Here is a 22,948-nt window from a genome sequence, read left to right as displayed (position 1 = left end):
GTGCAGTACAACAACAGTGTATGGTGGAGAAAGCAGCGCGGGACCAAGCGCTTCCGTGCTTAAACTCGAGTCATTGAACTAGACCTGCAACACAATATATACGCTTTATCCTGAAAAAGGGTAGCATGCAACATATCCTGTAAATGATGCTCGACAGATTGGGCATCTCAGTGGCCAAGGTAAATAATGGAAGCCGCAATACTGTCCTCAGCCCGCTCTGAGTCTCCCTCTGGAATTTCGACGGAGCCAGTTTGAGTTTGCATCTGCTCCTCCTCGATCCATGCCCCCTCAGGAGACTCAAATGGAGGACTTATGAAAGTATCAATCTCCATAGCCTTGTGCAAAAAATTCATCTGTGCGAGCATTTCGACTGTGTCCCGTAGCTGCTGCTTGGCCGCCTTATATTCTTCCTCATCTTCCTCAGCTTGATCCGCGGAGGAAATTCCAAGCCAGCCAGACATCCTGGAGCAATTTCGGATATTTCGCGAGTCCATATCAATGTGCCAAGCACGGCAAGCCCAGCTTACAGCTTTCAGGATATTCATGGTAGTGAGCGGGTTTCGGTGAGCACTGAGCTGGTTGCAAACATATTGTACCCAGTATCTGCGATAGAAGGCCTTCCATATCCTCGTTACTTCTTGCCTGAGTTGATTGTATGCGTCCATCCAGGCCGTTGGTAGCCATATAATAGTAATGTTTGTAAGGCCAAGGCTTCGAGAATCTTGTGGCCGGGAATTGGAGGAAACAAATCGTTGCGCTAAAGGTGTATCCAGCAGAAGAACAACCTTCCTGTCCTTCAAATTATCGTCAAACCAGTGCAGGAACTCTCTGAAAAGTGTTCTTGTCATCTTGGCTGAGATATTGTGTCTCCAGACCATGCCCAATGACAGCGTACAGTCTCCCACAGAATGGAAGGCACGAGGATTAGGGTTTCTGCCAATATACCAAGGCGGCAGGCGATGGGAACCATCGAGATTCGTACAAAGTAGAGCCGTAAATCGCGTTCGCTTTTCCTCCAGTCGACAAATGGGTACTCTAGTAAGAGCAGATTCTGGAAGCATTTTCCAATAGAGACTCGCCACAGCGCACACATACTGGTCTTTAGGCTGATACGCGGACAACTTGTGCCTTATTTGGCGGGAACGTTGGTCAGAAGGCGTATGACTAGCCCCATGGATGTTCTCTTCCGAAATATGCGATGATGCTGCATGTCGAGCTCTGAACCCCAGAATCCAACTGTCGCTGAATTTTGGTAGGCTCAACCCTCGGTACTCTGGGATCCTCTGAAAGAATCACCGAGCCTTTTCTCGTAGCAGATCAGCAGTTATTATTGTTTGATCGCTTATTTCCTCGAGCCATTCTTGGAGCGCAGCTTCAACTAGAGGCCAGCGTTCTACACGGCGTCTTTTTGCACTATGGAGGCAGCTCCGCTGCATCGGGGTATCAAGGCTTTGATATCGTGATGGTAGGATTTCCGAGACACTTGACTGGGAAATGTTTCGGTCGTACTGTTGGTGAAACCACTGGCGTAGCGCTTTGTGGTCGAGGGAGGGATTTGATTCGTGATAAGCCCGGAGCGAGGCCTTTTGGGAAATGGTTATCGCTTGGCGAGGCATGCTTAACCGACAACACGTACTTTTCAGGCAAATTCCAGTGAAGTCGTTAATGGAATAGGCCGGTATCGTTAAACACGAAGTGTTCTATTGTGTCTGGATTAGCGATATTGGGATATCGTTATAGAAAGTTGCGTATGTTACCACTTTTATTATTTAGATGATTTGAGGAGGAGGTGACGACGGAGTATCTGAATAGCTATTGGTGCTAAGTGCCCCGCATAGGTCAAATCCACGTATGATTGGTGGACTTGCTGAACAAGAGGCGGATCTTGGCTCCAATAAATCGTTATATGGATTTTGTCAACACAGTAAGTTACTAATCGTCCAAAGACAAATTGGTCTGCTTACAACTAATCGTTATATGTGTTGATTGATAAGTAGAAAGTCACGAATTTTTCCCTGCTTAGACCATGGTTTAAAGATATATAAGACTGGGGGCAGGAAGCCCGTGTCAATATCACTCACTCACTTCTATACTTTCGAAATCGCAACCCTCTGACCACAATATGAACGTCAGCGATAAGCTATCTTTCGTTTCAACTCTGCACCGAGCGCCGTACCCTGCAATCGACCCTCGGAGGCCATCCAGTTCTGCTGCCGGGAAGACGATTTTGATTACTGGTGGCGCGACGGGTATCGGATTCGCTGTCGCCAGAAACTTTGCCCTCGCTGGAGCGTCAACTATTGTGCTTCTTGCGCGTCGGGAGGAAACCCTCAAGAATGCAGCTTCAGAACTCTCTGCTGCATTTCCAGACACCCAATTCCTCACGTATGCGGGGAGCATCACAGACGACGCCGAGATTCAGAAGGTCTTCTCCTCTGTCCGACGGACTGCACTAAACAAAGATGTTGATGTGCTTGTCATGTGCGCCGCCTTTATAAAGGCCGACAAACCTCTGTCCAAGACTCCGTTGTCAGAAGTGAAGACAACGTTCGAAACAAACGTGTTCGGCAACCTGAATGTCGTGAATACGTTCCTCGATGCGCCGAGAAAGGAAGGCAAGGTCATTGTGGATTTTACCAGCTATGCATCCTATATGCCCTTTCCACAAACCGGCCCGTACGGCGCTAGCAAAGATGCATTCTCGTTTTTGATGCGTCATGTGCAAAATGAGCACCCGGAGTTACGTGTTTATACTTTACATCCTGGCGCCGTCTGGACTCAGGCAGCTGCTGCGGCAGGGATGACTAAAGATATGCTTGATTGGGACGACGAAGACCTGCCAGGCCAATTTGTTGTCTGGTTAGCTGGCCAGGAGGCAGCTTTCTTGAAAGGAAGGTTCTTGGCCAGCCATTGGGATGTAACCGAGTTGATGGCTAAAAAAGAAACTTTTGAGTTGGATGCGGATCTGAGCACTATTGGGCTGAGACGCTGATGGTTGTATGTATTTCATCACCAGCTGCTCGATATCCTGGTTAGAGATTTACCTACCAAATTGTCCGTTAAGATGAAGCTGTGCTGATGTTGTCCTTGAGGTGAGATTGTCTGTGAAGGATTCTTTCCGTCTATTTAGCACTCAACACGTGAATTTACGATATGCTATGTGGGGTATTATAAAGATTAGTGTTCTGATATCTCTTTTCCGTGATGCAAGAGAATGGCAGGGCAGATTGAACAGCCTCTCTCAATTTCACTCAGCAGTTCTATGAATCATAATCCATTAAAAAAAGCAACAAATGCCGGGCCTGAGATTGAATTCCCTCAATTATACGGAGTAGGTTCTTCTCGTCCCTGACTAAGACCAATAGAGCGAAAGTATATATTCACCCCTTGCAGATTTATCGCATTCCGCACTCCAGAGTGGCGCAGTGGCTGAACACTTGAATAATCAAAACCAATATTAACAATTACTAAATATATATGAAAAAAGGATATGTATGATGAAAAAGAAAATGGTTCGAGATCAGACACTAGGCCAGTCGTTCTCCCACGTCAACTGGTTCCATCCAAACTGGTAGTTCTCGACGGCCTTGCCGATGCGTGTGTCCGCATAGTGGTAGTACAAGACAAACCCCTTGCTTGGGTCGTCGAGGATGCCCCTGCGCACAGACATTAGTTCATTCTTTACCTTCTTCAATAAGGGGTGACTTACTGTCCGCCCGGACCGTAGACATAATCATGGCTGGCGAGCAAAAGGGTTCCTCCACTGTTCAGGCACGAAACACCGTTCTTGTCGACCTACGCGTTGTCAACATCAACAGGGAGCGGTATACAGAGGCAAAGGTACACGTACAAATCCCCCCGTGGCCGAGGTCGACCGACAAACCGAGATTTGGTACTCTTCGCCCGGAGCCGGCCAAGTATCATTGTAACCCAGCGCAACACCTCCGGAGAAGGTCAAGTAAAAGTAATTGTTGCGCTCGAACATGAAGGCCGCCTCCTGGCGATGGATCCCACTGGCATTGTAAGAGATCTGGTGCGGCGTGGCGCCGCTCTTCATCTTGAGGCCGCTGGCCATCTCCACCTGGAACAGGTTATTCCAGTAGGAGCCAAAATTGACGTATTGGGTGCCGCCGACGGCGATCCAGTTGGCGTCAATGGTATTGTACGGGCTGGCAGACGTGGACTGGATACCGGTGGAGCCGTGGTCGGTCCAGCTGCCAGCTTCCATGGTCTCGGAGGTCGCAACTCCAATGGCCGAGTTCTGCGAGCCAAGCGTTGAAACCGCGTAGTAGAGGTAGTATGTCCCATCTCGGTAGTGCAGGTCGGGGGCCTGGAATGTTAGGCGCGACAAGACTTAGGTAAAGGGAAAGGGAGCATACCCAGAGGTTGTTCTTCCCGTCCAAGTTGATGGAGGAGCCATTGGGTAGGACATAGCCGTCGTCCGTCCACGGGCCCTCGAGGCTGTCCGCCGAGGCGATATGGATGCCTCCACCCGTTGCGAAGCGAAAGTATTTCCCGTCGGATTTACGCTGGTACAGACCAGGATCATGGGTCCAGCAGTCGCCCGAGCAGGCACCGGGGTCTGCGTAGGCGTTGACGTTGACGGACGCCAGGAAGAGGAGGATGAGCGTATATAGATACATGGCGAACCTTGGTTTGGTGCCTCTACTCAATATCATGTTATGTTGATTTCAAAAAGGTTGCACAGGGGCGAACAGCTCTATTTAAGTCATTCCTGGCCCACTTGGCGCCAGAGGAATCTTTCGGGAATTTACCCCATATTGTCAGCCTTTGGACTGAATGTAGCCATCGCAGCCCTCACGGCAACCTCCCGCAAGCCAAGATATCCCTCATCCAGGCGACCCCTTTGTCCCGCAGATGACCGGGCGCAGAGTCGGAAAAGTTGGAGCCGGCCATGCACAGTGGCCCAAGGAGTGTCCTATCGCGGACAATGTCGCGATTTGGCCCAATGATGAGCCTGCAGTCACAACGCCAACGCGGAAGTGGAGTAAGGCACCAAGTACTGGCATGACGGATGCTAATCGAATGAAAGTCGAGGCGTTGGAAGTGCAGGTTGGAACTAAGTACACTAATTCTTTGAGCCTTACCTGATGACCGCCGATCGGGATCTGGCCAAATCTAAGGACTTACGGGAGAGACTATCGACCTTTGATAGTATTTTCTTATTCTTCATTGACATTATTTGTCAGTTCGTGTGACCTCAGACCGCCATTCTGCTTTGCACTTTATCTATCGGATTATCTACGGGACTAGTGATGCATGCCTCGCTTGCTAAATGCATCCAGTCGAGTGCATTGTCCGAGTGGGTAAATCTTCCAATCGACCATTTCCGAAAGGATCAGTAGGAAAACAGTCAGTAGATAGATCCAACGGGTCTAGCGAGTCATGGTTGATGTGTATCATAGTGGGTCCGAGTGGGCCATGGGGATCGCACAAAATGGAGTCAAGATGAGTAGATGACATATCTCCTCTGCGACTAATAAACCTCATTGGATTAAGATTAACTCTGAGGTGTCTTTGGGTGGCTTCAGCCCTCCGTTGTCTTACCAGCTTGTAGGTTTATCCCGCCATAGTCTTACCATGGTCCATGCGATCAGATTACTCTTAATCTTCGAGCCGGGCCTCGCCATTGTCGTCAGAAAAAGACGTACAACTTAGCTACAACTCCGCTTCTATCAAACTATGAGCTGGATATGATGTATAGCAATACCTGTTATAGCCATGTGTCAGCAGATATCTGGCACCGTGGCACGCCTGACTCATTTATCAAGTCTTCTCCAACAGTGCAGCCAGCCAAGATACTACGGTAAAGATGGTGTGTTGTCGGCTGCACGCTAATATCCTTGACTTCCGTCATTCTGACTCAGATTGATCGACAGATACAAGGATCCTATCCTGGTCCATCGATCATATTCGATCGAGGCTTTCTGGGGCAACCCGGCCAGGATCCTCGACTTGGTTTGACAGCGAAGATCCGTGGATCATATTGTACTCACAGCCTCTACGACTGGCACTTTATTTCTTTAGAATGCAGTGTAACATTTGAATGCCCTCGAGAATCGCTTTACGCACCCCTGCGGTAAGAGCTCCCAAAGACAGAAATGCGGGGTAACAGTCATCATATTTGCCTTTAGCCTTGGGATATAAGCCTTGTGATCTTCCTTAATGGCTTCCTTGTAATGATATCATCGCCCATTAGCGGATCGCACAATTCCTTTTTGGTATGAGCACATGCCAACTCACGCTGCAGGAGGAAATGCGGGGAAGGCGGAATGATCATCTTGATTCTCCGTCACATAGGACTCTGCTGATAGTCCTTTCGCACATGAAGGTCATATGTAGCTGGAGCCGTTCTGATAAGAAAAATGACAGTTACCCAGCGAGTCATGCCCTCGGAATGTTACTCATCTCTCAGGTATTAGTATATTGTCACAGGTAAGCAGTCCATCTTCACCAACTTTTCTCAAAATTCCACATTCCATATTCTTCACACAATAAGCATATATCCTCTCCGCTGGCCTGCATCGTACCTGAACTCGGTCCCTATCGGTTTCATTCCAGTCAAGGACCCCTCCGCTGAACCGACCCCTGACGAGTAAGCGGTCGAGTGGCGCCATTCCGATGTCTTATGCCCGGGGAAGTACGGCAGGGAACAAAGTAATCCAGCTTTGGCAGAAAGGACCATCGTACCATATATCGCTCTGTAGTTGGCCTAGATGTTGCAGTCCTGCCGAGGATACCCCCGCTGACACTCGTGCTATGAGATTCATGTAATAATTGTAGAGCGATAGGAACGGGATGTTGGAAATCTCTTCGTACGAGAGAGGATACCTTGATCCTTGGTGGGGGTTCTGTCAAAACTATCGTCTCTCCTAATACATAGAATCAGCGAGTGTCGCACAACTTCCTGCTATCCCACAAGCCACGATAACCCATAGTCCTTGAAAGATTCAGGTACGAAAAGCTCCTAAGCGAATATACAGGGTCCTTGACAACGATAGTTCTTCGCCAGTGTAAGTTTCAGTAAACAAAACGGAGTCCAAGTACTTCTAGGCTATAATACTTGTTATTCTGTCTTCGCACCAGCGAGCCTAAAGTTTATACGAGCGGACCAATCACAAACGCCTCTGCATAGAAAAAGTAGATGAGGCGGCATCAAACAGCTTGACTATCACAATAAGCATTTATAAGCATGATAAACACGTCGGACTTAACGCACTTAGGGTCTATCTCCATCAAAAGGATGTCTATAAAGCCAGCAAGTCCAGGAGAAATGTGCCTTCTCAACCACAACAGCTACAATGGCAGCACCCAAAACTATAGTACTTATTACTGGGGGTACGTTTATCAACTTCCATGTGAAGGCGAATCGAGCTAACACCAACAGCTAACAGCGGGATCGGTTTCGAACTTGCCGCCCAGCTAACGGCCAAAGACTCCTACCACGTCCTCATGGGAGTCCGTTCCATGCAAAAAGGCAATGCAGCCCTGGCCCGGCTACAATCCCGCAATCTACCAGGCACCCCGGAGCTGCTCCATCTCGACGTCACCGACGACGAGACAATCCACCGCGCCGCAGAGAGAGTTGAAAAATTGCACGGGAAACTCGACATCCTCGTCAACAACGCCGCCATAGTGGCTACCACTACAAGCCTGCGCCGGCAGTTGCGAGAGGAATTCGATACCAACGCAACCGGCCCGGCAGTCGTGACGGAGTCCTTTGCCCCACTGCTGAAGAAGTCCACCGGCTCCCCGCGGATCATCAACATCTCCAGCGGCGCAGGCTCGATCGCGCGTCGTTTGGATCCGTCCTCGGTGTTGTACAAGGTACCAGGCCTGCAGTATCGCGTGGGCAAAGCGGCGCTGCATATGATAACTGCGTGTCAGTGGGTAGAGTATGGTCCGGCTATCAAGGTCTTTGCGTATGACCCTGGCTTCACCCAGTCGAACCTCAGCGACAGAAACACGGCGGAGAACGGGGCTAAGCCGGCTGCAGAGGCGGTGCGGCCGTTGATTGATGTGCTTGAAGGAAAGCGGGATGACGAAGTTGGTCAGTTGTTGCATAACACGGGTGTTTATCCTTGGTAGTTGCCAGTAGAACACAAGCTGGTACTTCCGTTCATACTTGACTAGAGGAACCGCATCAAACCCTAGACTGTATTGTTCCTGGCTACAATCAATGTGTGATCTCCCTCACAGAAAACGGCCTCGCATCTCTCTCCATTGCCCAATATTCCTGCGGTATCCATCTTTTGCCAGTGAACGGCAAACTCCTCACCAGTGTCATTAGCCGCGATATCAGTATTTCCATCTCCAGTACATAACCCAAACTGCCTGGTCCCTATGCCCAATTGCCCATTGAGCCCATCGCCCGCAGACCAAAGCGATCCATCCACCCCCAAAGCTATAACATGCGCCCGTCCCGCAGCTGAATCGACGATCTGGAGGCGGTTACCAGTATCATTTCTAATGGCAGCTTCCTTGAACTCGGCAGCGCTCATCGGATTAACGTCTGCGATTTCGGGCCATTTCCCCGATCTGTAGCCCCAGATGAACAGCTGTCCCGCACGAGAGATGCCAGCATTGTAACATCCTCCTGTTGCCAGCTTCTTGATAGGCGGCAGTGGTAAACTTCGGGGGGTGTAATCCAGCGCTTCAGGTCGTCGAGACGGCCATTGTTGGATTGGATCACCAAAAAGAACATAGCGATTCCATGCCTCTTCAAACGCTTCATCCTCGTCCGGTGGATCGGGGGGTTGAACAGTGCTCTTTACGCCCCAGACATGCACAGTACCAGCCTCGTCGAGCGCAGCGAATTTACTGGTAAGCTTGACGATAGGAGCTGCGAATGTTACTGAATGAGTGGGTGCTTCCTTGGTCTCATTGTCCGTCAACCAGGCAATCATCGGCTGCCATGAGTCGAAGGAGACAACTGTGCGGGAATCGCTTCCGAGAACAAGGGCAACTGCCCCTGAAATAAGGGCCGGGTTATGTATACGCGCGCTTCGTACCGCGATATATGAGATTTGTTTTCCTGGAATAGAAATCACTCGCGTGGTAAATTGATCATCCCCATCCTGCGTGACGAGGATATACAGCTTCCCGTTATTGCAGAGAAAGGCTGCCCTATGGCTTCGCGACAGCACAATAGCTTGCTGGATCCGGCTTGGGTGTATCGCATCCGTGACAAGGGCAAGTTCCTCATCGTCAAGAGGATGATGGCTAAGATGTTTCAAATGATCGTCCACTTGCACAAACGTGGACCCATCATCGCAGCTGATGATGCGAATATTCTGGCTGGGCCTTGTTAAAGGCCTGAGTTTGAGAGGCCATAGTGGACAGTATGAAGACTCTCTCCCTTGATTGTTGTGCTCACAACGATGCTCTTCGCCAACAGAGCGACGAAGGCAGGATTGAGGTTGTCCTAGGTATTCGTCACTATTCTCACCACAACCGTAGAGCGGCATTCGTGAGTTCAATGGAAGGTTTTTCAAGATTCGGTTCAGAAACGGGAGATATCGAGCATGAAAGTGCTCGAGAGCGAACACTCGGTCGATTCCAGCTAGGGTGCAGACGACACCATATTTCCTTTATAATGCTGAGTCCATATATCGTCATCCACTTTATTGTTACTCACAACCAACCTTAAGGCAGTTGAAGAGTCGCCAAAGCGGTTGGCGCAGCACCCACATAGCCGCCGCCGAGGCATACAAGGCACTCCACATAGCCATGGGAAAATACCTTATCAGATGGACCATGATCCAGCAGGAAAGCAAAGATTATTCCGGACCGAAAATGCTGCGGCGTCTCCATTCTGAAATACCTGACCTGGAGCGGCTGAGAAATAGGGTGTTTCCATGTACCTATTCCCCTTCGGCGCCCCAGTTCTCTCTCTCGCTTTCTGGTTTGTTTACTGCGTTCTCGAGCCGCGCGCTCTTGCTTCTTGCATTTCTTTCTTGCTTCGGCGCTGTCGCCAGATAATAGGTTTTTGAGCCAGCTCATCATTTTAGCTGTGATTGTGGGAATGCGAGGTGATATACAGCGTACAGAGCGAGTGTGCCGACTCAAAATCAAGAAGGGTAGACGGCTGTCATTCCGATGCAGCACTGACCCCGCGATTGCAAGGGACCTATTTAAGTATTTCTTACGCCCAATTATAGTGAGAAAGTGCGACGGCGCGTTATATTGTCCAGAACTATTATGCTCCAACCGCCCGAAATAGCATCTCGCCCATGGGCAGGGTGAGAATATTATTGGAGGACGAGGCACCGCATCAGGGCCAGTAGTGCGTATGCTGCGTTAGGCGTCCCATGCTTACAGTAAACCAAACTTGGCATCGGCTGGCATGACTCAGAATTCGAGTCTTCGATCGATTACAATCGGCGGGCCAGGTAAAATCACTTCTACACAGAGATACTGATGAGACGGGAGTGATCGGTGTCAGTGTACTCTTGAAGTGCATATTTCAAGTCGTGCCTTGATGTATAAGTATATAAATGCTACCAATGACCCAACGGGCACGCGTCTCTTATGAGGACAACCATGCCTCAGTACTAAGCAGCCATTGAGAGATGGCGAGAGAGTAAAGCTACTGAACGATTCGAGTCATACTGTGGCATCAGTGCCATGATGAAGACGTATTGCGAAATTAAAAACTGGACCGCGTTCCTGTGGCCCTGGAATGGAAACGAAAGTCTACACATGGTGCATCTTCGTGCCGCAAAGAGTAGCACCAGCAACCTCCGAAAACGCCTCTATATGCTCTCTTATAGTATTTCCCTTTCACCATCAATCTCATACCTTCGACAATATCTTCAGTTGAGCATTTTAAACTATCTCAAACGGTACCCGGATCAATAGCATCTACCGAGTCTGCCAGATCAGTACATTCATCTGGATTAGCTCCATTGTCGAGCAGAAGTTGAATAAGCTGTGGCCGAGAACATTCAAGACCAGCAACCCACATGAGAGGCGTGTAACCATTGTTGTCCTTGATGTTGACTTGGGCTCCTCTGCGGAGAAGTAGTTGTACTTTTGCGTAGTCAAGAGAGAATATTGGTGTTCTTCCCTCATTGTCCCTTACATTGAGATCTGCGCCTCCATCTATCAAGAGATCGCAAAGTTCGAGGCTTGAGGCGTAATGTAGAGAAGTAGATCCTCCTGAATCATGAGAGTTCGGATTCATGTCGACCCACTCTTGGAACAGCCATCGCATGCATGGAACACACTCCCGACAAGCGGCAACATGGACATTCATATTGGCCCTGGCGAAGAGTAGCTGGTTGATAACGCGTGGGTCTATCATGACCGCCTCATGGAGCGAAGGAAGACGGTGGCAAACTTCAGATTGGCTAGGGTCTGCTCCGCGCTCCAGGAGCAGCTGTACAATGTCGGCTTGCTTCAATGTAACAGCAACACCGAGAGGACTGTCCAGAGTCCACATGTCATGTTCATTTGGGTCAGCACCAAAATCCAACATAGTCATAAGCAGGGGACAATCCCCGGTTTCAACTGCGAACATCACAGGCTTCTTGCCTCGAACTCTGGCTGTTGACAGATCAACTCGGCCAGTTGAGAGCACTAGCCTCAGTAGCGGAAGGTCTCGAGTCGTCATTGCATATTCGAAGATTGTAGGATCGTATCCGATCGATCTACGTTCTTTCATCAGCTCCAACCCGGATGGGCGCGAGAAAAGATCGGCCAAGTCCTCCTTTTGGGTGGCATATGAAGTACACCTGATTGTGAGCAGCACCCTGACCACCTGTTGATTGCGCCTGGCCATAGCGGCGAGAAATGGAGAGGCCCAGCGTTGTGTATTCCCACGAGCATGGCGAGCCATATGCAGACAACTTCCACAGTAGCGGCAGTCCCAGTTATTGAAGATGGCATGGAGGGACGAAGCCTCAAGCGTCGCCTTGAGCAAATGACTGAGATTTTTGTCGGCCAAGATGTATGTGAGTCTCGTCCGTTCGGCATACCTCCCAAATCGGCCCGTTTCAAATAGGTTATGCATGTATGTCCATTGATAAGTATCGAAATAGGAAAGAAAGTCGGTCTGAGAGACACCAGCCTGCTCTGCAGCCTCTGCGTGTTGCAGAACGTTATTAACAGCGTAATGCAGAAATGGAAGGCTCTTTGACGTGTTCTGCCTAAGGGCCGCGGTCTCATGTCCCCTCCACTGGGGTGGAATATCGTCAGGCAACCTACTTTCCTTGAACAAGTACGCTTTTGTTAGGTAGTTCCAGCAGCAGACTTTAAGGACTTCGTGACCTGGTAGCATTCTGCTACCACGTGTGTCCCACCAGAGCTCGTTCAAGCCTCCTTCGTTGAGCAAGAAATCGCGGACTGATTCATGAATAAACTGAGCGGTCTTGTGAATGGTCTTGTGGACTGTTTCTTGAACGGGCTCTTGGGAGAGGATACTTTGAAAGGTAATCCTAACGGTCTCTTGACTCTCCTCGGTCACTTCTACCAAGCCTTTGGAGGAGCTGAGGATAAAGCGACAGACAGAACCATCATCCGCCAGTGGTTCCATCAAGTCTAGCTCGTCCTCTTTGTGCGACTGTACCGCATAAAAGAGCTCCCCCGGACTAAGTGGCCTATTCGCGTAAAGCGTACATTGTAGGCAAAGAAGAAGGTCTTCCATATTCTGCTTGTCTCGCGTCAGGATGTCTTTGAACAGTTCCTTGAGCCGCGGAGGGATTTCTCGCAGTCTTTTCCGTAGGGCGCTCATCCGACCCTGGTCATATGCCCTTTTCAATATATCGACAACCATCACAACCCATAAAAAGATTCCCGACGCCTTTTCAATGATCTCCGTCTTGACTTCTGCAATCTCTCTGTGTTTAATGTTCGCTAGTTTACGATCCAGATAGCGTGTGATGTCTTGTCCATGTCCGTTCTGCCCTTCCATAATCATCTCAAGTCCCTTGTCAAAGGTAACATGCGGGTAGTGGCGACTGGAGAGACAGACATGAAGCGTTACCAGCCCGGAAACTGCGAGCTCACTGAGCTCACCAAAATAGTCGACCATGTCTCGAACCTCACTTTCTTCGCACTCGTCCAGGGCATCGATGAAACATATAAGAGGCTGCCCAGCCATGTTCCGAATAACAAGACGAAAGACATACTGCAGAAGCTCCAGGCACCAGCTTCCCGAGTTTAACATCGACGGCGATATTTCCGAGTCTAATATTTTTTGAAGTCGGGGTAACCCATTGAACAACTGAAAAAGAAGAGACCTATACATGCCCGTGGTAGACTTTTCCAATTCATCTCCTCGCGCATTGAAGAAAAAAGAGATGACAATGGCGCCTGAATCCAACGTCTTTTGCTTCGTGTTCTCGAACGCGAACTTCATCAAGGTTGATTTCCCCGTTCCGGGGTTGCCCTTGATCCACAGAAAACCGTTGTGCTCATGGAGCAATCTGCTATCCAGCCATTTTTGGAATTCCGGCCGGCCGAGCAACCATGTGCACGTTTCTGAAAAGGCGTCTTTAATTGCGAAACCCCGTTGTCCTCGGCGGTCAAAGTCTAACGCTTTCAGACAAAGTTCCCGATGCTCGAGAACAGATTTTGGCAGTCGATGCGTCTGTAACTCGCGCAGAGATGTTGGTGAAACGACGCCCAGCAATTCCTTGGCATAGGCAGCTGCTGTCGCCGCTGCAGGTTCCTGCCACTCTTTGTTTTTATGCGAATCTGCATAATCACAAATGCCCCTGATGGTTAAACATGGAAAATTATCAAGGAGCCCAGCTGATTCCATCTCAAAGCAAAGAATTCCTAGGTCTCTTGCAAACCGATCCCTGACGGCTGCATGCCTCATAACTTGATTTGCTGAGGCAATCGTACCGTAATGAACAACCGGTGCACATGATTGTCTCGCAGGTCTCGTCACTGCGAAACTTCGGTTACATTTTTGGCAACTGTCCTCCTCCTGGTGGTCATAGTCTGCCTTAAAAAGCACGTCGCTTCCGGAATCTTGAGGCCCATACCGTGGGCTCATCTGCGGATACTTGCTCATCATTTCATCAATTAACGATAACATGCGTGAGCACCCCTCAGTCCGATGTTGCCCTTGAAGCTTAGAGACGGCGGTCAGAAGGAGTGTAGGCGGTTTGTTCAAGATCCCTGTACGTTCGAATATGCCATCCCCAATCATCTTTCCGTAGTCATACTGGATCACTCCAGGGCTCTATGAAGTCGGCATACTGACAACGACGTCCCCAAGTCGAATGTCGGCCTTGTCGGTTGGCGCGCCTCCTCCGATTCCGACTAAGAGCCAGAAGCTGATGGAAGGGAAGCTCGATCGCATCTGACTTGCCACTGTAGTCGCAGACGTATGTCCGTATACCCCAGCTGGCAGACATGCAATGACACAATTGTGACCTGCCATAGTGCCAAACGTATATGTGTTATTATCCATCTCCAATTTGCCAGCATCACCATGAGACTCGTCGAGCATTGCCTGGGCGGCCGCTAGCTCCAGCGGCAATGCTGATATCCATCCTACTGTGTAGTCGTTGCGGGAGAAAATTTTGGGCCTTGTCGTCTCATTACGCCAATTTCTCTCTTCCAGCTTCCTTTGTTTGGGGGCCCTGCCCGTCCGTCCAGGGCTGCAGTCGCTTTTTTCAATCTCGGAGCAGCTCGACATCGTTACCGGGTCAAGAACATGACTCAGGGTCTATATTGATCCTGTACTGGCCATGACTCGTGTAAGCCGCCAAACAGTATATAATGGTCTCTTTTCGGTGAGATTGTCCCTTGAAAGTGCGAAATGGTCGACTTACTGCAGTGATTTGTCTTTTGTGGTTTGCGTTCGAGCACGGAGAAACACCAGCAATTATTTCCTTCTAAATCATTCTGTATGAGGATAACCGTGTAGCTCAAGATCTGGTGAAAGAATAAGCGTTCCTGGGAGTGTGATGGAAAGAAAATTCGAACAGAGGTGCAGCCTCACGACAGCCTTGAGGGATCCCTGCCAGTGCATCACCCACCATTGGCTTCTTCAGACTGCCACTTCAGGTTGGGTTGTGCTGCATGCCTACCAAATCAGGAAAACAAGAATATCCAGGGATGGTGTATAAGATCTTAGAAAGAGTGACAATAGCAACAATTCTCTTTTACTTCCGAAAGAGAGTCAACAGATCTGTTCCTGGTAAAATATATTGCTTGGTGACCTTTGACATTCAGAAGGACGTAGATTGGTTTCTTAGTTCAGTGTCTTGGGAGAAGACGCGCTTGTTAGAATATAGCCACATGCAGCATCAAGAACCTCACTCTGAAGCATCTGTCCTTTGACTCATTATAAACAGTCTTCTGGCACGCTCTTCATGACTGTAGGACAAACAGTCAGGTCAGCCCAGCCATCGATCCCCTGCTTCATAACGTCGACTCCCAAGGGACAAAAGGTTGAACTATTAGTGCAAAAATTGTGAACAAAAATTACGAGTTTCATCGCTCATCCTACATGAACTCCTGCTACTTTATCTGCAAGAGAACCGAGTTTCAGTCCCCCAAAACATATAGCTTCATCAGTTTGTCGCTGCGTCTCGCCATCAGGAAGGTGGAGAGCCACATGTGTCACAGCTGTGCTGTTCTTGAAACTTCGAAAGCGCTCTTTTTGCACGAGACAGTAGACGGAACGGCTGAGAAATTTCATCAGTCCTGGATAATGTGCAGGTCAGGGCGGCGCAAGTGCAATGCCTGGTTATCAAATTCTCGGTCTTCTACCTGGCTATCTAAGAGTTTGACCATCGCTAAAAGCACTAGTAGTATATCAAGAGCGATAGGCAAATATCGTCATATTCTTGATGACTATTATTCCTGAACAACACCAAATTAAGCTAGATATATAATTTAGAAACACAAGTGGCAGCCAACGCTAGGTCAAACGACGTCCAAAGCATAAGACGACGACGCATCAGAAGCCAGATATCTCACCATAATCACAAGCACCTCCAAGGAAGCCAGTACTTTGGATCGACTTCATGTCGCCGCTCATGATATTGAATCGCATCATCTCCCAGCTTGTTCCTCCCCTCTACGGAGAGACCCCAGATCTGCCGAGCAAGCGCATTAAATGCCTTCAAAGTTGATATCTGACGCAGTTGGTCGAGGAGCATTCCTCTCTTCTTTTCCGGGTTTCTTACACAGAAGTGATAGAGTTGATTGTGCAGCGTGAGTTTTGTATCTGTCTTGATCTCGAGGGTCTCAGCACCCTCACCGCGGAGGTAGTGGTTGAGATAATCGATGCGCTGGTTCTGGGACGTGCAGAGGACCTCGTACTGGACCCGTCTCTGTATAGTGCAATCGAGATCTTCGACGTTCAGAGCTTGCTCCATGACGTTGACGAGGTCGCGGTCGTTTAGGTTCTCGATTATTTTGTGGATAATGTCTAGCTTCAGGAATTGTTCCACATTAAAGTACATGAGCGCTCTCCACCTCTTGTCTGTCGTCTTGAGGTCGCTACTGGAAGGCGTGTGTGTTGCTTGTGAAGTATGAGCGTTGATCTGCGAGTCTTGCGTATAGTTCTTTGTCGATTCTGTGCCTTCTTCAGCCAGCAAATCAACTTTCGTGTTCGTGTCCTTGGTTGTTTATAGGATGATTGGTACATACCGGCCAACTCATTGCTGTTATCACCATTTGAAGAATCAGAACGACCAGGAGTCCAATTCTCCGTACCTGTGCCGCTTTCCGAGTCCCACTCCGGTCTGTCTAACTGTGTACGAGATTGGGGGGATCTGGATCGACGTTCCATGACGCTTTTCGCGATTTCCTGGTTGGAAATTTTAGTCATACTTCGTATGCTGCTCTTCTCCTGGTAACTGAAGGAATTTTGCAAGCTCTTGTGATAAGTGAGCAGACATAGTCATAGATGGCTGCGATATGCCGGTCATAATGACATGGTGGTGAGTACCATATACCTTATGCTGCACCGCACGTTACTCTAACATTACATAAAGACCAACCATGGGATATGTCGTATCCTACACATTATACATGATATCTGGAACCTTCTAAAATAATAAGCATGCCATTTAGATGAAATGCTTTATTGCCGTATGACCCTGGACGGATAGAAACAACTTTATATGTAGTCATAGACTGGTGCATACTGCCTGGGTGAGGCCAGAACCAAATTTGGTCTACTCACATGGTCAACAGAATCTTGTTGCTTAATACATTAACAGGTCTTGAATTCGTGCTATTAATGTACTAAGTGCAGGAAAGCGATATGCAAAAGACGATATCTATAAGCTATATACTCAGCCTAAACAATCCAATATTCCATTCAATCCATTCTAGTGCCTAGCACAGACAGTATGAAGTCACTATGAAGAGAATAAATACAGGAATATAGCGTCTAGGGCTGAAGCCAAGCCACTAGTCATTCACAAGTAGGTCCTACAAGGCCTTGGAATAAGGCTTACTATTCCATTATGCAAATAGGAACAATGACAAGGGCAATGATTTGCATTCAACATTCAGCTCATAACTTGTCGAAGTTGATAAGCTTGCAAAGTGATATACATCTTAGTCACTGCGTCTCTACAGCCCAACTTCTCAAGGCCAAAGTGGAAGGTGACTTGGGATTGTAGGAACTATGTAGACCTACACACAGACATATAACCCCTCAACAGCTTCGATGGTGACAAATCCATTGCGTCGAATGAGTCAAGCCGGTTAAAAGTGCGGGTAATCCACAGCCGATTATCCAGTTGTATCTGACTGGTTGACCATGGTTGTTGATTCGAGTGGGGTAATCCCGGGTATCATCCATCTTTAAAGACACCACGTGGCTGGCAACAAATGATGCTATACAAATTATCTTCATCGAGACAATACTTACATCTCTTCAGGACCCCGACCATAACTTGACCAAGATATTGGAGAAATCATGCCTCTCACTGAAGAACAAAAGCAACACTGGCTGGAACACGGCTTCATCAAGATCCCTCAATGTTTCACCAAGGGAGATGCCGACAACTGGACAGCCTCCATCTGGGCTCGCCTAGGCATCTCTCCGACAGACAAGTCCACTTGGAACAGTGAAAGAGTCAACATGCCAGGTCATACAGTCGTCAACGTGAAGGATTTTGCGCCGAAGGCATGGGATGCAATCTGTGAGCTGGTCGGAGGGGAAGAACGGGTAACGGATTGGTGCAAGGGCTGGCGGGACTCGTGGATCATCAATCTCGGGAGACCCGAATACAAGCCTGATGATCCGTTGGACTTACGCACATTGGACGACTGGCACAACGACGGAGATTGGTTCACGCATTTTCTGGATAGTGGGGAGCAAGCGCTCTTGGTAATCCCCTTATTCAGCGATATCAAGTCCAAGGGAGGCGGAACTGCGATATGCACCGATGGGATTGGCCTTGTCGCTAAGCATCTGGTCAGTTTCCATTTCCGTATGAGAAGAAATTAGACTGACTCAATCAGTACGACCACCCCGAAGGAACCTGGCCATCGCTCGCATCTCGCTCGGGCCCAAACCCTCCGCGTCCAGAGGGAGGCAAGCAGTGGAGAGACTGGGCAAAAGATCCCCAACTCACACGGGCTGAGTCCTTCCATGAAGCCACCGGACAAGCAGGCGACGTCTACCTCCTCCACCCGTTCATGTTGCATTCTGCATCGCGCAATCTTCTGCGTGAAGTCCGCATCATCACCAACCCACCCGTCTCGCTGAAGGAGCCCTTCAACTATAACCGACCTGATGGTAAATACAGTCTCGTAGAGCAGAAGACCCTGAAAGACCTCGGCCGACCCGAGGGTTTGCCGGAGTGGAAGATCACAAGGGAGAGGGAGATGCTTACCCCGGCGCGCGTGCAGGTTAGTTCATTTCCCTTTCTTATTTTAGTTTCTAGATCTGACAATCTTGCAGATACAGGAAGATATGCGCCAGAAGGAGTTGGAACGACTGAAACAGGCGGGATCTTCTGTCACGAACCTGGGAACTGCCAAGCCTCTCGATTCGTACTATCCATCATGATGAGCTGGTATCGAGAGCTTTATAAGTATTCTTGGGCCTCTGAAGATACCTGAAAGTCAGGCATAATGTGCTGAACGCTCTCATTCTCATTTCTTATTTCAGGGCTCAAGTCACTGCAGGGACGCAGACTTTGTACCGTCGTTGCAGAGGAAATATATGCTCATTAGTTACTGCCAATTTAGGATAGTGCGGGTTTTATTATGGTCAATTTAGTGTAGGATAAGGTGTAAAATTCTTCCTTTGACCCGGCGTAGGTGGATATAACCTGGGATATCCATTTGCATAGTTATAATACGACTTATTTTGAATCCCCAGACGTATACGTAGGAGAGACAAAAGACCAAAGGAGTACTAAAAATCGAGAATTGATTATATCCTGCAGCAAAGTATTCCTTCTAGCTAGTAGCTTTAATGCATAATGCACTTTGGCTGCCTCCACTATTAGTAACTGTATTTACCAATATTAATAATTCATTCACTGCCATTTTACTGTTCAACATCAATACATTCCTGTGATTGCCACTTTCCGCGATCAAGGCTAATTAAACAAAGTTTCCGTATTCATCCGTGATGAAGCTATTCGGAGTTCAATTACCGTATCAGGAACAGCAGGTGGGGCGTGTTTTACTTGGAGAATCTCCATGGTTCGTTCACTTGATTGAAACCCCTGAATAAATCAAAGATCTTAGCCTGATTTAAAACAGCCGAGATTCCCGTGGCTTTTTCTGCATAGTGTCTGCGGGGAAGCATGGGTGCCTGGCGGCTTGCGCTCAAAAGCCGAACAAATTGAGACGTTAGCGAACATCTACCAATCCTGATCTGGAAGCTCGTTGCATGTTCCAAGTCTGAAGAAGTCAATCAGGCGTGAAGATGCGGGGTATAATGATCGAAGTAAGGGACTGACAGAAGAAGAGGGACAAGAGTCGGATCGGCGGGCCGTAGGATCTTGACCAAGTCAAGCCAGTCTAATTACCACTGGTTCCTAGCCATCAAGATGAAACATGGAGGGGCCTATCGCTTACCTTAATCTACAATTCATGGCATTCACAATTGCCGTCTTGTGAATACTTCCCATTCGCAGATTGACCCTACGAAATGGCGCTTCGACACATCCCTTCAGCAGAATTTCTCCGTCTAGTCGGTGACTCTCCTGGCTCAGGGTATAAATACCCGAGTTGAAGAACTGTTGATCTTTGATTTCAAGCATTCAGACTTGTCAAAAGCATCATGGACTCCAAAAGAGGCATCGTGGCAGCTGTGCTGGCCCTGCTTCCTCTCGTTTCCGCACAACAACCTGCCTCAAGCTCTGCTGGTAACCCCAAGCTTACAACGTACAAATGTACCACTGCCGGCGGCTGTGTTGCGCAGGATACATCTGTGGTTCTTGATTGGGCCTACCACTGGATCCACACGGTCAATGGGTATACATCTTGCACCACATCTTCCGGAGTCAACAGCACCCTCTGTCCTGATCAGGCCACCTGCGCAAAGAACTGCGTGATCGAGCCGGCGAACTACACCAGCGCCGGTGTGGCCACCTCGGGTGACACTCTGACCATGAGTCAATACGTCCTGAGCAACGGGGTCTACACGAACGCCTCGCCTCGACTCTACCTCCTCGGTCCAGACAAAAACTATGTCATGTTCAAGCTGCTAGGGCAGGAGCTCTCCTTCGACGTGGACCTGTCCACGCTCCCCTGTGGTGAAAACGGTGCCTTGTACTTCTCCGAGATGAGCGCCACGGGTGGTCGCAACGAATACAACACCGGAGGCGCCGAGTACGGCTCTGGCTACTGTGATGCGCAATGCCCCGTGATCACCTGGAAGAATGGCACGCTCAACACCAGCGGCGCAAGCTACTGCTGCAACGAGATGGATATCCTCGAAGCCAACTCCCGCGCCAACTCGTACACGCCCCACCCCTGCAGCGCGACAGACTGCGACAAGGGCGGATGCGGCTTCAACCCATACTCTCTAGGCCAGAAGAGCTACTGGGGCCCTGGCGGCACCGTCGACACCTCCAAGCCCTTCACCATCACCACGCAGTTTGTCACCAACGACGGCACCACCACCGGCACCCTGACCGAGATCCGCCGACAGTACATCCAGAACGGCAAGGTGATCGCCAACGCCGTGTCCTCCTCCGGCGTCAGCTCGATCACCGAGGACTGGTGTACCTCCGTTGACGGATCAGCCGCCACCTTTGGCGGACTGACCAGGATGGGCCAGGCACTGGGCCGTGGCATGGTCCTCGCCTTCAGCATCTGGAACGATGCTAGCGGCTACATGAACTGGCTCGACAGCGGCAATTCTGGCCCTTGCAGCAGCACCGAGGGGAACCCGGACCTGATCAAGGCGCAGAACCCCACCACCCATGTTGTCTTCTCCAACATCCGCTGGGGTGATATCGGATCGACTTTCAAGGGTTCCGGTGGCTCGAGTACGACCACCACGACTACCACGTCTACCAAGACTACTACTAGCACCGCGCCCGGGCCTACGCAAACCCATTATGGACAGTGCGGTGGACAGGGCTGGACTGGACCCAAGGTTTGTGCGTCGCCCTACACTTGCAAGTTTCAGAACCAGTGGTATTCCCAGTGTCTGTAGTCGTTAGGTAGTTGCGGAGACTGTGCCTTCAATTATAGTTAGCAATGAGAGCGACTAGTAGAATTCTCTACAGATTGAGCATCTCGTAGCAATCTCAAAATATAGGATGCTAGATATATATTGTTTCGTGGGCCATCAGTGAAAAATGCATTTATTTGGAGCTGACATGGGAAGGTGACAACATAGCCCAATGTATTCTTGGAAACACATACTGAGCAGCAGGGAATTCTTAAACTTCACGCCTAATTTTATTCTGGTGCAATTCAGTATATCAACACGAATGGAATATTCAGCGGAAGATAAGAAAGAATGGCATTTGCTTATATATCTCTAAATCGGCGGTGATGGACATCAACTGGTTCCATGGTCTAGTGGTTATGACTCCGGATTTTGACGCGTGTCAGTTTTCCGGCAACTCGGGTTCAATTCCCGATGGGACCTTCTTTTTTCTTCTTTTTCCTCAACATCAAGTTTCAACCATTAATGTTGGTGCATTTTTGTTCTTTTCTTTCTCATTGCTTCCTTGAACTAGATATTGAAGACTATGTAATGATGAACCCTTACCAATCAATAAAGAGGGACTCCCAATCGCTGGGTGAATCACCGCTTGTTCTGTCTTTGGTCTGCTCTCAAAATTGACGATGGCTGATCTTACTTGTCTATCAATGTTGGCAAACTACCTTTATGTCGTGGTATCATTAGGACTGAGACCATGCAATGTGTTCCATTTCTCTCCTGGGTGGCCTGGTTTACTCTTGCGCATCAAGTAACTATTTGGTAATATCCATAGACTGCTCACATTACCCATGCAGTGGTGATAACGAGCAACTCCAATAAACTTACATCAGCCCAGCTAGCGAGAAGATCCTCATCGTAAATATTGTCCTCAACACGAGCCCGGACGCTCTGCACTACTGGCCCAAAGAAACACTCGATTGCTTCCCATTGAGTGTCGAAGTCAATATCCGGTATTGTTCCTCCTCTTTCGCTTGTGATACCTCTCGCAGCGATGAACTGGATCGGACTAAATGTGGCATTTTGTATACCAGAGCTGAGGCGGATGTCCTGGCCGGGTTTACTGCGAGTGGCCGACGACTCGCTGAGTTCGGAAGAAACCATACTGTTGTGCTGCTATTTGCAAGCGTTAATGAGCAGTCCCATGATCATGACTATATATGACATTGCGGCATGGGGGAATAAGATGGTCAGTAACATTGGCGCAGACTGCACGAGCTCCCAACGAGCCACTGGGTCCCTCGAGCCGCAGAGGTACTAAGGAATGGCCCATGGCTTGTTCTGATCAGCGTTGACGAGCGAGCT

At 49.1% G+C, this 22,948-nt stretch overlaps 10 protein-coding genes and 1 non-coding gene across 11 annotated transcripts; 5 read left to right on the top strand and 6 right to left on the bottom strand.

Annotated features, from left to right (window-relative positions):
• Positions 1-167: 167 nt before the first annotated feature.
• Aud_005282 (uncharacterized protein) lies at positions 168-848 on the bottom strand (the record flags this gene model as incomplete). The annotated part of the gene is made up of 1 exon (XM_043290211.1): positions 168-848. One exon carries the CDS (start codon positions 846-848, stop codon positions 168-170), a length of 681 nt encoding a protein of 226 aa, XP_043146146.1.
• A 1,274-nt stretch (positions 849-2,122) lies between these two features.
• Positions 2,123-2,992, top strand: Aud_005281 (SDR family NAD(P)-dependent oxidoreductase; the record flags this gene model as incomplete). Its single annotated transcript, XM_043290210.1, has 1 exon — positions 2,123-2,992. One exon carries the CDS (start codon positions 2,123-2,125, stop codon positions 2,990-2,992), a length of 870 nt encoding a protein of 289 aa, XP_043146145.1.
• Positions 2,993-3,520: 528 nt separating this feature from the next.
• Aud_005280 (arabinan endo-1,5-alpha-L-arabinosidase) lies at positions 3,521-4,643 on the bottom strand (the record flags this gene model as incomplete). Its single annotated transcript, XM_043290209.1, has 4 exons — positions 3,521-3,656; positions 3,710-3,795; positions 3,851-4,330; positions 4,380-4,643. 4 exons carry the CDS (start codon positions 4,641-4,643, stop codon positions 3,521-3,523), a joined length of 966 nt encoding a protein of 321 aa, XP_043146144.1.
• A 2,679-nt stretch (positions 4,644-7,322) lies between these two features.
• Aud_005279 (uncharacterized protein) lies at positions 7,323-8,109 on the top strand (the record flags this gene model as incomplete). The annotated part of the gene is made up of 2 exons (XM_043290208.1): positions 7,323-7,359; positions 7,409-8,109. The coding sequence occupies 2 exons, from the start codon at positions 7,323-7,325 to the stop codon at positions 8,107-8,109; spliced, it is 738 nt and encodes a 245-aa protein (XP_043146143.1).
• A 62-nt stretch (positions 8,110-8,171) lies between these two features.
• Aud_005278 (uncharacterized protein) lies at positions 8,172-9,488 on the bottom strand (the record flags this gene model as incomplete). Its single annotated transcript, XM_043290207.1, has 1 exon — positions 8,172-9,488. One exon carries the CDS (start codon positions 9,486-9,488, stop codon positions 8,172-8,174), a length of 1,317 nt encoding a protein of 438 aa, XP_043146142.1.
• A 1,370-nt stretch (positions 9,489-10,858) lies between these two features.
• Aud_005277 (uncharacterized protein) lies at positions 10,859-14,674 on the bottom strand (the record flags this gene model as incomplete). Its single annotated transcript, XM_043290206.1, has 2 exons — positions 10,859-14,215; positions 14,237-14,674. The coding sequence occupies 2 exons, from the start codon at positions 14,672-14,674 to the stop codon at positions 10,859-10,861; spliced, it is 3,795 nt and encodes a 1,264-aa protein (XP_043146141.1).
• A 1,294-nt stretch (positions 14,675-15,968) lies between these two features.
• On the bottom strand, positions 15,969-16,780 carry Aud_005276 (uncharacterized protein; the record flags this gene model as incomplete). The annotated part of the gene is made up of 2 exons (XM_043290205.1): positions 15,969-16,564; positions 16,639-16,780. The coding sequence occupies 2 exons, from the start codon at positions 16,778-16,780 to the stop codon at positions 15,969-15,971; spliced, it is 738 nt and encodes a 245-aa protein (XP_043146140.1).
• Positions 16,781-17,920: 1,140 nt separating this feature from the next.
• On the top strand, positions 17,921-19,018 carry Aud_005275 (uncharacterized protein; the record flags this gene model as incomplete). Its single annotated transcript, XM_043290204.1, has 3 exons — positions 17,921-18,421; positions 18,469-18,858; positions 18,911-19,018. The coding sequence occupies 3 exons, from the start codon at positions 17,921-17,923 to the stop codon at positions 19,016-19,018; spliced, it is 999 nt and encodes a 332-aa protein (XP_043146139.1).
• A 1,227-nt stretch (positions 19,019-20,245) lies between these two features.
• On the top strand, positions 20,246-21,628 carry Aud_005274 (putative endoglucanase; the record flags this gene model as incomplete). The annotated part of the gene is made up of 1 exon (XM_043290203.1): positions 20,246-21,628. One exon carries the CDS (start codon positions 20,246-20,248, stop codon positions 21,626-21,628), a length of 1,383 nt encoding a protein of 460 aa, XP_043146138.1.
• A 357-nt stretch (positions 21,629-21,985) lies between these two features.
• Positions 21,986-22,069, top strand: Aud_005273. The gene has a single exon. It is a non-coding gene; the product is annotated as a tRNA-Gln (tRNA).
• Positions 22,070-22,377: 308 nt separating this feature from the next.
• On the bottom strand, positions 22,378-22,747 carry Aud_005272 (uncharacterized protein; the record flags this gene model as incomplete). Its single annotated transcript, XM_043290202.1, has 2 exons — positions 22,378-22,398; positions 22,472-22,747. 2 exons carry the CDS (start codon positions 22,745-22,747, stop codon positions 22,378-22,380), a joined length of 297 nt encoding a protein of 98 aa, XP_043146137.1.
• Positions 22,748-22,948: the final 201 nt, after the last annotated feature.

The sequence above is a fragment of the Aspergillus udagawae genome, assembly GCF_001078395.1.
Source record: "Aspergillus udagawae IFM 46973 DNA, scaffold_3, whole genome shotgun sequence".
Lineage (NCBI taxonomy): Eukaryota > Fungi > Ascomycota > Eurotiomycetes > Eurotiales > Aspergillaceae > Aspergillus > Aspergillus udagawae.
This window is presented reverse-complemented; position numbering and strand designations above follow the sequence as displayed.